General features: G+C 39.3%; 1 protein-coding gene across 3 annotated transcripts in view; it reads left to right on the top strand.

Annotated features, from left to right (window-relative positions):
- LOC113048033 (transcription factor SOX-5-like) overlaps positions 1-13,739 on the top strand; it is a 164,936-nt gene that overhangs the window by 85,499 nt on the left and 65,698 nt on the right. For 2 of the 3 annotated variants that reach the window (XM_026209535.1, XM_026209534.1), the window contains exon 3: positions 10,798-10,996. In XM_026209535.1, the coding sequence (XP_026065320.1) occupies positions 10,798-10,996 (199 nt within the window). Of the gene's footprint in view, positions 1-991; positions 1,030-10,797; positions 10,997-13,739 lie in introns of those variants that run through there. The other variant, XM_026209533.1, reaches the window with a different exon arrangement.

The following is a 13,739-nucleotide window of genomic DNA, read 5'->3' as shown; positions in this document are numbered from 1 at the left end:
AATTCATTATATTTTCTCATTTAGTTTTTTTTACATTTTTGTTTAGTTTTTTTTTTGAGTAAAAAAAATAATGTTTTCCTCTGTGAGGGAGTGCGAGGTTTGGTGTGTGAGAGTGTGTGTGCAGCGGAGAGAAACAGAAACAGTCTTTGGTTTTCCGAGAGGTTAGAGGAGCACCAGGCAGCGTGTGCGTGTATGTGTGTGTGTGTTCTCTGAGATCCCCGGGTGTCGGACGCGAATGTTGACTTGGAAGGACTCCTGCATCTCTGTTTTGTTAATGTAAAAGCTAATTGACTTCTGAATGACGATATCGTTTTATGTGACTTAACTAAGTTTGTGTGTGTGTGTGTGTGTGTGTGCGCACTTAGTTATACTGGAAAGACAAAATTTTCCCAAGCTTTTTTTTTTTTTTTTTTTGAAGACATATGGGAAACTCCTAAAATTGAAAATGAATCATAAATTTGGCAAATGCATTATTTTTTCTAAAACTGAAATGTTCCTTTATGCTTAGGCACAATCTGTAGTAATTAATTAATGCAATATTTATGTAAAAACAATGGAAAAACATAAGCCAAGTGTATGTATGCACACGCGTGTGCTTGATCAGAAGCACAACAGAGGGACACTGTGGCTGAAGGAAGGGGCAGTGCTGCTGCATGTGTGTGTGTGTGTGTGTGTGTGTGTGAGAGTGTGAAACTGCACTCCGTGCTACACCATGTCATGCTCTGGCCCTTTAAGAGGTGATCTAGCAGCTTAGAGCCATAGAGAGGGGTGGAGAGAGAGAGAGAGCGTGAGGGGAGGGAGTGCGAGGTTTGGTGTGTGAGAGTGTGTGTGCAGCGGAGAGAAACAGAAACAGTCTTTGGTTTTCCGAGAGGTTAGAGGAGCACCAGGCAGCGTGTGCGTGTATGTGTGTGTGTGTTCTCTGAGATCCCCGGGTGTCGGACGCGAATGTTGACTTGGAAGGACTCCTGCATCTCAGACCCCTTGTTTCAGCATGCTTACTGAGCCTGAGCTTCCTCAGGAGTTTAACAGGTACGTTCACACACTCACGCATGAGACGTTAATTCTTCCAAGCCGTGCCGGGAGACGGAAAGCGTGGGACAGGCTGATGAGTAGGAGATAATGAATGTATTAGTGTAAGAAACAGACTACTTTATTAGTTTGTTTGACATGGTAAAGACAGGCTGTCTGCGAATGTGTTTGTGGTTTAGAAAGGAGAAGAAAGTTCAGCGTGACTTTGAGTTGTGTGTTTTCTATACTCTCAGTGAGCATGGGACGCTGGGACTTTTTTCTCAATATCCCACTTTGAAACGAAGTAAATGTGTCTAGCATTTGGTCTAAGAGGTTACATGCTGTCGTTGTGTGTTTGCACAAAATATCTCATATATACCCACATAGAGATCTATATATATATATATGTGTGTGTTTGTTTGTGTGTGCGTGCGTGTGTGTGAGTGTTAGATGGTGTTTGATAAGGGATCGGTGCTGTCCCGTCAGTATTTCCCTGGCACAGCTTTTTTTTTTTTTCATATTAGACAGAGCATTTCACTTTTATATGACTTTCTTGCTTCACGAATTCTTTTTTTCCATTTGCCCGTGTTGTTTGTTGTTTTGTTGTTTTATTGTGGCCAGATGTCTGCATTGGCCTTCTGTTGTGGTGGTCAGAGGTGGGAAATGTTCTCACCTACTTAATATGTCAACAAAAGTGGCTTTGCTGCCGAATAAAGAAGGTTTGACATTAAAGCTCCATAGGGAAGATTACCCATAATACTCGGTTTTAATGCAAGCTTCACCCCCGACACACACACATTTTTTTTTATTTTTAATTTTATTGCATTAGAGCACTGCACTGTTTTACCAGATGAAACTAATCTTTTGTTCGGCGATAAACTCTGGGGTTTTATCCCTGAATTAAGAACAAATTTATATGTCAGGAAAATGTGTTTTTAATAAATCATCACCCTCTCTCCGGGGGAGGATGAGGAGGGGGGCGGAAAAAGATAACAACAACTATGAGGAATTAAACATTTAAAGGATTACATAGGACAGCAGAATGTATAGTGATAAATGCAGGGATTACAATGACTTAGAAGAAAAGGATGGTTAAACTCTACTTTCCAGTAATGCTGGCTGTCAGTGGCTAAAGAGCATGAAACCGTGTGTGTGAGAGAGAGAGAGAGAGAGGACAGGAGCGAAAGTGCAGCGTTTGTCCGTGTGTGTGTGTGTGTGTGTGTGTGTGTGTGTTTCCTCTGTCCTGATGCTGAGTGTTTTTGAAACATCGTAAGTTTTGCTGACATGCGAGATAATAATGAGATCCAGATAAATGAAATGATCATGTTTGATGGTGATGCAAAGTACTTTATAATTGTATGTTGACATCCTAGAACACGAAATGTATTTGTTTAATTTAATCTTATGAATGTTTAACAAGATTCACCTAAATTTAGTTTTGTTTAAATTAAAAAAAATTTCTCACTGTAAAATGAAAGGTTTTGTTTAAAAATAAACGTGATGGTAAGAAAATGGTCATTTAATTAAAAACATTTATATATTTGACATCTAAAAATACAAAACTATTAAGTGTTTTTCAAATTAGCTTTATATAAAACAGTAGTAGATAATTATACAAAATGTTGCTTTGCTTAGAATATATAGTTAAATCTTTATCCTAAATTACTAAATATGATTTCTATTAAGTTTTATGAAAATACTTTGCATTGTTGTTGTTGGACTGGTTTTGGGTGAGTTTAATTTTAATTGATATTATTTATTTATTTTTTGGGAGGAGCACAGAAGAGATTCTATGGCCAAACTGTCACATTCCTCAAAGAGAGAGACAGTGAGCGAGCGAGTGAGGGAGGGGTAAAAAGGGACTTTAACACACACTTCTCCATTTGTCTCCCTGCTTTAATGGATGGTTGTGTTACATCTCTCTCTCTCTCTCTTTCTTGTGTCTCTGGATCAGTTAATTCTTACTGGTAAAGATGCACAGAAAACACTAGATTCGTTGAGTACTAAGCGTGTGTGATTGAACTAGCTGGTGACAAATGTGGCTGATGCACTTCAATTTTTCATTCCTTTGCATCAAAGATAAAACAGATTAAACCACCTGCCTGCATTTACCTTTGTCACTTTAACACCTAGTATTTGCAAACTGCTTTGTAGCAAACCCGAAGTGTGGGGTTTTCTAGCTGAAAGAGTGGGTTTATGTACTTAGATATAGAGACGAATATTGTCCCATGAAATGAGACAAATCTAACAAAACCTTCCTTTGGAGAACATACAGAGACCTAGTCATTTGAAGAAGAAATTATATGTATTATATGCTTATAATTAGCTTAATTTAAAAAACAATTGAAGTATATGGTTGAGGGATATTACTCTATATTGAGGGGGACCAAATGACCAAGTAGTAGAAATTTTACATTCTTAAAGTTTTTATGGGGTTTAGGGGAAAGAAAATATATTTAGCTTTGTAGAAAAACAAAAGAAGTAAACGGAAAGTCTCTTTTGTGTGTTTTGTACTTTGCTAGTTTGGGTACAAATTTGTCTCCAAACAAGCTAAATCTGACCAAAAAAAAAAAAAACTCCCTTTGGGGACATTCAGGAATGTTATCATTTAGGAATAAAGTTAAGGTGTGTGTTTGTCATGTAAAATCACTGGAAATCTATGTTATGTCCTCATTTAGATTTAAAGTGTGTGTGTTTGTGTGTGTTCTGTCTGATTGATGGAGGATCTGGATTTTCTCTCTGGGTCATTCATTGCAGACTGGCTCCATTGTGTAGTCTGTGTTATGAGCTCTTGCAGCGGCTTGATAACTGTGTCTCCATGAAAAAAAAAGAAGGGTCAGCAGAGAGGAATGCTGAAGTGTTTCCTCCTCCCCCCCTTCCTTCCCAGACCTCCCCTGTGCGATCAGCTGACCGTCGGGACGTCCGCTAGGACTGAGGGGAACTGAGTTTGTACCATTTAGGTTAAAGTCTCATTTATCAAGACCGAGAGGATAAATAACACAGAAACTGTATGACAACAGGTCAGAGGTGAGGGCCTAGACAATTGCATCATGTGAAGGATAATAAAAATCAATAGACTGTTCTGCTAAATGCTTTTTTTCCCCTCTCTCTGATCCCTCATGCTGTATAATAATGGCTCTGTACATGTAGGTAAAGGAGGAGTCTGGGTGGAAGACTGTAACACCCAATTTGTTGTTGTACAGGCCTGTATGGATGGAGTAAATTATACCAGCACCCGTTTTCACAGCCGCTGGGGCTTCTGGGTGCAAATCATGATGGATAAGCATTTGACGGGGGACATCACATTCACAGACACTCACACACACTTAAAGAAGACAAGCAGAGGCTGAGAAAGTTTTCAGAGAATTTAAGTGTATGTGTGTGTGTTATATGTAAAATGTCAGTGAAAACATGAGTCAGTCCAGAGAAATAAATAATTAGTGAAGAGAGATGACAGGAAACTATGCAGACAGATGAAGTGATGACTAAAATACTGGCAACCCCCCTCTGTGTGTGTGTGTGTGTGTGTGTGTGTTGATGCCGCAGTTGCCTTGGCGTTGTGGGCACGGTGATCGCTGGTGCCTTGTGTCCACCCAGCGGCAACACACACCATCGCTTATTATGCTTTTGTGTGTGCGAGCGGGCTTGTTTTTCGCCTTTGCTCATATGACTTTTGATTTTGTGTGTAAGTGTGTGTGACTTCACCTCCATGCCTAAACAGTAATGGCTGACAGTGACATTAGGCTCTGTGTTCTTGCCTTTTGTGGCGATGCTGGACAGGAAATCGGGGTGGCCCTCCAGCCCTCGCGTCAGAGGGAAAAACAGAGACGGCTTTGTGTTTTCTCTGAGTGCGTGTGTGAATAATGTGTATTTAGAGACGTGTATGCTTGTGAGAAATTATTATTCACCGACTTTCAAGGGGTGGCAGACTTTTTAAAGAAGTTGCTATGAGTGATTAAAAAAAAAGCACAGTTATTAGCCATCATTTAAAAGACGTTGTAAACCAAACTGAAAGCGTTTTGTTTTTTGTGTGTGTTAAGAGATTAGTGATGTGAAAATCTTTACCATCCAATCCAATACAGATCCCAGTGATATATCTTTATATAAAATTTTGGTGAATTAAAACCCTCCCCCCACCCATACACACACACACACACACACACACAAATCGGAGTGCCTTCATAGCAGCAGCAGCAGTGAATGCTGTGATTAGTGATTACAGCGTGAACGATGAAGGGCCCTCACAAGTTTGCACTGCAGATGAATTTACTTTAGCGGAGTCAGTCTCTCTGACTCGCTCTTTGCTTCTGCCCTGCTGCCAGCCACTCTATTCCCACAGAGAGAAAAATTGAGAGAGCTATAAATAGCTGTAGAGTAATATACTTAAAAGACTGTTCAAAACAGAGAGAGTTGGGCACAAATGGTTGATTGTCCTGACGGGACTATCTACGACTTTATCGTCCTGGGAGCAGAAGATAAAGAGGAGAGAGAGGGATGAGCACTTTTCCTAATGTCTGAGTGGATTGTGAGGCATTCTCAGTTTATTATCTGTGTTGAACGGGTTGATTGTCTGAACTTTTGGATACACTTTGTTTCATTCCCACAGTCTGATAGCAAAGAAGAGCTGACCTCTCTGATCAAATAATCATATTACACAGGAATTCACCTTAACCCAGTGTAATTCTTATTTTTTCCTTTTTTTAAGGGAGCATAATGCCACAAAAAAAATAAAAAAATAATATATATATATATATATATATATATATATATATATATATATATATATAATTGTGAGATATGTCAAGGTACTTTTTAGAAATATGGCACTGTCTGTGTTGATTTACTGTAGCTAAAATTTCCCACAAGTGAGCTAGGTCTGACAAAAATCTTTATTGGCATAATATTTATATAAAGTGTATACAATTTGCAAATTATATATTCTCATTTTATTCTTAAGCAAAGTTGTATTCAAAGGTTACAGTTAGTGTTGCATAAAATAACTAATATTATCAGCATTATGTAAAAACAACAGAAGGTGCTTATCATGACATTTTCAACCACGCTCTGTGTATCTAGATGATTTTTATCATAGGCGAGCAGACAACATCCACAAAGCATCATCATGCAAGTTTTTCTGTGGGCCGCGCACATCCGAGTGTGTGCGCGTGTGACACGTTTAGCCTCTAAATTATGTCCTGTCATTAGAGGCACTTCTGGAGTGTTAACCACTGCTGATGGTGATTAGGTAAAGCTCCTAGATTCAGTATTTAAAGTGCAGCTCCACTCCACTGTTTAATGGACCCTGTATTTTGGACGATTAGCGTCTGCGGAGAAATGTACATGTGATATGAGAGGGATTTAGGAGAATGCTCAATCTGCGTCTAAGCTCAAAGGGGAAGTGTGCCTTTAATCTGGGCTTAACTCACGCAGTCTGCTGGAGGGGGCAGAGCGGAGCACCAGTGTGATGGCCATTAGCTTTTAACGATTAGCCGTGAAAGTTAGCCTCTAGACCCGCAGTTCAACTGCGATGGGACGGGGTACGAATGCTTAAGTTTATGAAATCTGAAAAAATTATGGCATTTTCTTTGATAATATACCCTGGACTGGATAATACTGGTGTTTATACTGACATCATTTGTGTTCCTTTAGTCAATTCACTCATATCAGCACATTCGGGTTTGATATTCGAAGCTGGTTATGAATAACATAATTCTTAGCCTTGTGAAAATGAAAGGCAATAAAGTTATTAGTCCACCAGATAATGAGCGAAGACCGCTGTTAAAGTTTACAATGCAAATAAGCAGACATGACGAGCCTGTAAGGAAGTCTTCGCTTCAGAGACCTTTCTTTGTGCATCTGTGTTGTGTTAGCGAGAGTGTGTGTGAGTCAGTGGACAAGGTCTGTGTGTTTGGCAGGCCGACCTTTATTGGAACCACATAAGGATGGAGTGAAATTATGCTAATGGATGCTAATTATGACCTTGGAGACCAGCTTTTCTGCCAATTTATCTGCTTAATAAAACCCTCTCTTTTTTTAATCCCAACATCTCGACAAGCTTTAAATGTTTCATGTAGACTCTCCACCAAGACAGGTCTGCCAACTTTAAATGAAATAGTGGCTATAACCTGCTCACCCGGGGAGTGGAATTGTATAGTAATTATACTTCAAAGGCTCGCAGGAAAATAGACATTTTATTGCTCAAAAGGAGCTGTGAAAAGCCTCTGTCATTGGGCTGGCAAGGAAGTAGGGAGGAAAGAGGCAAAAGGAAGAGTGCGTCAGACAGGGAAGAGCGGAAAAGAGATGCAGACGTGTCTAAAGGTATGCCCAGATATCGGAAACAGCTGTGAAATAGTTGTAAACTGAATGCTGGAGATGTATTTCAATTGAAAATTAGCTCCCGAGTATTTTTGTAAAGAATATTGCCTTATGGGAATCGTGAAACATTCTGGTTCTAATTCCAGTTCCACTAAACAATTCCGGTTCCATTAATGATTCTTTTTAGAACTCTTTTTGAAAGTATTTTTTGTAGTTGTTATTATATACTCAACTGTTGTGTTTACTTATTTCGATATTATTTTTCACATTTTTTTTTTTAAGTATTATTTTCACTACAAATATTTCCAGCTATTCATTACACTGATTTAAGCTTCACATGCCTTTACTAAACAGTTATTAAAACAACAGTTCTCGGGTTCGAGTTCGATGTGACAGGCAATTTGCTGGTTCCAATAAGATTGGCTACGTTTAGATGAGGGTCGTGTATGTGTATGTGTCTTTGTTAGTCCTGATGTGTGTGTTGGGGGTTGGTGTGTTAGAGAAAGCGGCACAGAGGTGTGTGTGTCGGAGTGAGACAAAAGGGCCCAGTGTGTGTGAGTGTCTGGAGGTAGAGTAAACACAGTGCTGGTGGAGGGGCAGACAGGCCGTGCGGCTCTGAAGGCACAACTGCAGTTTATACAGCTGCACAGACTGCTTTTACTGCCCCAGTGTTAACCAGCACACAGCCAAGGTACCCCATTCACATTCGTACAGCCAAATTAACGCAGATACAGTCGCTAATACTCACAATTGTACATATCACACACCTGCGTTACAGTGTTTATGACAGAGCAGTTACTGTCAGACTCTAAGAGTATGACATCTGCATCATAGTTTATCATTAAACTTGTTACTTCATCTCATCTATACAGTTAGTTGAAGTGGTCTTAAGCATGTCTTCATTATTTCCATAGCTGGCAGCCTTGGGTTTGAATGAGGTGAGTCTCATTTATCCCGTCCAGACAGTTAGAAACATTATATGATGTTTGTCTTTACAATTAATCTAAACCAAATAAGCAGTAAATGAGAAAAAGGGAAAGCTTAGCAGTTCACCAGATGTGGCGTCTGAGTCAAACCAGAGCTACAACAATACCATACAGTTCAGAACACGCAACCTGGACTTTACCCGAGACTGCAGATGCCATTTGATGAAAGAAATTCATGCTAAAAAAGTAACCTCTCTATTGCACTTTGTACAGTAAGTCTTTTTCTAACTTAGAGCATAAAATATCAAGTTTTCTTCTCTTTTCTTTTTTTTTAAGAAAGATTTTAAAGTAAACGGTGAGATGTAAAGTCAGTTATAAAATCACGGGTGATATATGAAGTCACAGTCATGGGATATGACGTGGCATTATGAGATATGAAATCGCAATTATGTGATATAAACTCACATTGTGGAGAAAGTTGCAACTGCAGGAAATGAAGTTGCAATAATGAGAAATAAAGTCACAGTTGTGAGAAATAAAGTCAGAATTATAAGAAAGTCACAATTTGAAGATATAAAGTCATTATTATGAGAAAGTCACAACTGTGAGTAATTACGAGAAATAATTCGCAATTATGACAGTCACATCGTGGAAAAGTTGCAACTGCAGGAAATGAAGTTGCAATAATGAGAAATAGTCACAGTTGTGAGAAATAAAGTCAGAATTATAAGAAAGTCACAATTTGAAGATATAAAGTCATTATTATGAGAAAGTCACAACTGTGAGTAATTACGAGAAATAATTCACAATTATGACATATAAAGTCACATTGTGGGAAAAGTTGCAATTACAAGAAATAAAGTAGCAATAATGAGAAATAGTTGATTATGCAATTATGAGATAATGTTATATTAAGAGATTCATAAAGATATTCTAAGATAAAGTTGTGAGTCATAAACTTCTGAGTCATAAATTACCAGACAGTTGTAATTCTAAGAGAAAGTCAAAACTGTGAGATATTAAGTTGTAATTATGCAAAATAATTCTTTATGTAGTATGGGGTGTCATTGACTAAGGATTTTCATAGTTGAATCGCAATTTTTGAATCTTTCCGATATTCGACTGATAGCTGAATAAATATGTTTTGGGGGCGGGGAAAAATACATTACCAAGAGTGAAGTCAGAAATTCTACAGTCATAATTACTTTAAAACATAGGGGAAAATGTGTAATGGACACCTCGCAGATACAAACAGGTTGAATAATGTTTTGATTAAAAGATAGTTAACATTAAACGTCAGTGAAACCCTAAGAACTCACAAAAAAAAAATTATAACGTTCTCATTATAACGTTATGTGTATAATATTCTGGATTTCTGTTTTGAGATGTGCATGCCTGAAGATGACAAGTAGAATGAAGCAGCAGGTTTTTTTTTATCAGTGGGATTTACCTTGCCACCAAGATGCTCCTCCTCTGTCGATCACAGATTATGGAAAAAGAAACTTAAATTTATAGGGGTGGTTGGATTTATTAATGCGTCTTAAAATAATTATTTAAAGCTTCTTTCTTTCAGATTCGTATTTACAGCATTATTTTAATAGGCTTATATAACTTATTGGGAGATAACCAGTAGTTCTATGTGAAATCAGACATTTGAGCACCCTCATGTAGCCAAAATGGCGTGATCATAACACCTCCGCGAAAATTTGTCTGTGAGATTGGTATGGTATAGTATATGAAATGTGCTTCCATAACTTTGCTTGAAAACCAGCTTTTAGGGAAAAGCAAATTTACTACAACACTGCAGTCAAATAACATTTGTTAGCCAGTTCTTTTAGTTGCAGAGTAGGAGCCCAATAAAAGTACTTCTCTCCATCTCTCTTTATCCTTGTCTGTCTTTTTCTCTTAAAAGAGTGGTACTTATAACCCCAGGGCCATAGTAACACTAGCCCCAAGGCTGAGAAGCGTCTATGAAAGCACTTAGGCAATGCCGTAAGCCAGATGAAATCTTATTACGAGAGCATATTCATTTTTCCTCACTGTGCATTGTAGGAGAGAGAGTTCATTTAATAAATGCTTTTTCTTCCTGACGGTAACAGAGGAACACAGACCATCATCAAGGCCTATTTTCTCTGGCATTGTCAACACCATATACACTGTCATTAACATCTACTGTGGCACACAAGCTTACGCACACACCATTGTCTGTCTGTGTTCTTGGCTAACGTGATATTTGATGTGCTCTGGGCCTTCTGCACTTTTCTTTAATGGGCCACTCGAGTTTTTACATCAAACAGGCTGGCTAAACACATCGTGTGCGGTGCTGCTACAGTAAATGGCTCTGTGATAGTGTAGGTGGGACGTCTCTTTGATGGAAGGATGGATCTGGACAAAGCTATGAAATTGATGGCTGTCATTATGCGAGTAGTGTGTGTCAGGTGTGTGTGCGTAAAAAGCCCACAATTAAACAACAGCAAAAAACAACGTCTCTGTCTCTGCAATGTCTTTCCTGAATGCCTCAGTCACTTTTCCTCTCTAATTTTTCTAGGATGTCTTCCAAGCGACCAGCCTCTCCATATGGGGGAACAGATGGAGAGGTAGTCATGGCGACGAGCAGACAGCGTTTGGAGGATGAAGAACTTGACGGACATGCTGTCATTCACTTGCCCCTGAGTTCATACTGCAGCAAAGTGTCCCCGCGATCTCCACGACTGCTCGACAGCCCCCCAACACTACACACGAACATGGTAAGTCAGCCCCACCATGAGCTGTCGGATATGCTCAAACCTCTCTCATACGATTGGACAAAGCCCATATCAGCCCCTCCCAGTTTGCTAATATGCATTTGATTGACTCCTCCTCCTCAGAGTAAGTCCCTCCCATTGTTTTTTCTCACTTACATTATTGGTGTGGAAATGCCTGTCGCACTTTGATGACGTCATAAGCAGATTCAACGAGACAGGTCATATTTTTGAATGTGGCCAATATGACTCATGCTTAATGGTTCATGTGTCATTTTGGAGTGTGAGTTCATGATGGGTCGTTGTAGTCATGGAGGATTCAGACTGTCTCAGACGTTCTAAAGCTGTTTATTTAAAGATGTAAGATGAAATAGAAGTGAGATGGACCCTGTGATTGTAATCCTCACATGAACACGCACATGAGCTCCAGTATCTCTTCAGTGACATTTAGCCCAATTCTGCTATCTCTTTTTAACGATAAACGTATGCCGCCTCAGGCTTTAGGAATCAATCTGGCTGTAAAACAATGAATCTGTACTTAAGGAACTTAACGGTAAGCTAATTCCGCAATTAACTGTGATTACAGGGCACGCTGGACTCTGCAGTTTTGGAACTGTTTCCCACAATAAAGCAAAGTCCTCGAGCTTTCTCACTCAAGCGTCTCCTGCGTTCTCACTTTATACACTCAGATTGCAGCGTGGTGTGTTTGTTTATGACTTGCTGTTAAACTACAATTGTTTTTTGGGGGGGTGGGGGGGTTCAAAAATTATACCTTAAAGTACTAATATGCTCCATTTACACTCTTAAATAAAGGTTCCGAAAGGAGGTTTTCTCAGCGATGCTGTAGAACCCTTTTAGTTTCTTCCAAGAACCTTTTAGTAAACAGTTCTTAAAATACGTTTTCATACTGTGCAGAACCTTTTTCCACTATAAAGAACCCTTTGTTCAATGAAAAGGTTCCATTAATATTGAATGCTCTTTATCGAAACAGATGCCAATAAAGAACCTTTATTTTTAATAGTGTATGGGAAGGTAATGCACAAAGATGTACCTTTTGAGGGTCCTGCCCTAACTAATTTAGATTAGTAATTTAGATTGCAAACAGCATTTGCATTTGGCTTGCTTGGGAAACCAAACAAATGTTTATTGTACAATTGATCGTTATTCCTATTAATCATAATGTGAATAATTATGTATCTGCAGCAGTGCAGTGGTTGCAATTGTTGTGTTATCTGAAAGACTACACTGCTGTCTCTGTCTCTCGCGCTGACATGACATAAAAAAAACATGCACGCTGTATTTGATGTGGATTAATAAAGCGTATCCGTCTCGAGCACGAGTGGATTTTGGGGAAAGCAGGCTGGCATGTGTGAGACATTAAGTTTCCCTGAGCCGATCCGCGCTGACTGGCAGAAGAGTTGAGTGAGAGAGAGATTTACACGAGTGGGGACTCAGAGGGGCTTTGTCACGGCAATTGTATAAAGTGATAGGGAAGTGTAAATCGACTCGGCGAGTCCCTGGGTAACACGCAGCGGAAGATTACAGCTTTATCTTGTCATTGTAAATTAACACGGCAGCAGCACACATGCGCTTCAGACTCCGCTGACCTCTTCATCCTGAGAGAGAGAGAGAGAGAGAGAGATGCGCGTTCATGATGATGGGATCAGCGGAGCTGAAACGCCCGCAACTTGCTACAATAGAAGTAAGTGCGTGTCCCCGACAGTCTGTAAACTCCAGCCAGTTTTTACAGGAGAAGGCTTTGAAACTGAAAGGTGGGAAGCTTTACACATGGGTGATAATAGCGAGGTGTTAATTACTCTCCCTTCTGTCCGGTTAACCCTCCGGGAGCGATCAGTTGTGGCATTTACTCCTGATAACCCCTGAAAATAACTTAAATTACACTCAGTTTTGATCGTACAGATAAGAGCAATACATCAAGGAGGAGAGGCATTAAGGGAAGACATGTACTTTTAAATATTTTTTTATATATATATATTCAGTTTTTATAATAATTTTGATTGTGATAAAATTATTCATTAGAATTTTATTGTTGATCCGAGGCCAAAATGGTCGGATCAGTAAAAATAAAATTGAACTCAAATTTCATAAATTGCTTTTATATGTGGAACGTTTTGTTTCAGTGTCACAAATTTGTGTTCTTGTATTTTTAAGGTTTCTACAAATCTGACGATATATTTAAATTGTAGCATCACACAAATCTAATTATGTCTTTTTCTATTGCATAAGCTCATGTGAAGTCTACTACAGAAGAGCAGGAATGAGACAATGTAAGGTGTTCGAAAGTATGTGAAGCGCTTGTGAATCTTCATCTGTGTGTATGTGTGTGCGTGCTCACGGCAGGATCAGGGCTGACAATAGCTCCGTTTAGAGGTGAGCGGATTGCAAACACACGGTAGAGATCAGCAACACGGGCTTAAGACAACATACGAGGCGTCAGCACCGCAGGAGAGGAGAGATGTCCAACTCGAGCGTGTGTGTTTCAGCAGCGGGACTCTTGACAGTTTAACTGATAGCAAGCGTAGAGGTTAGTTTCCTAGCGTGTGGTGAACGCGAGCCAGAGAATCACACGGCGGTGCATTGAGTTAGTCTCATTAGCTAGATGCTACCTGTATCAGTAAAATAACAGGATTTAAGTTAGCATATGTAAACGTGAGAGAGAAAGAGCGAGAGAAACGCTCTGAGGGAAACAGGTTGGAATCCTGCGGAGCACAGACAGGAAAACATTTGA

This window comes from Carassius auratus, chromosome 29 (genome assembly GCF_003368295.1).
Source record: "Carassius auratus strain Wakin chromosome 29, ASM336829v1, whole genome shotgun sequence".
Classification (NCBI taxonomy): domain Eukaryota; kingdom Metazoa; phylum Chordata; class Actinopteri; order Cypriniformes; family Cyprinidae; genus Carassius; species Carassius auratus.
Note: the sequence above shows the minus strand (reverse complement) of the source record. Positions and strands in the feature narration are given on the sequence as shown.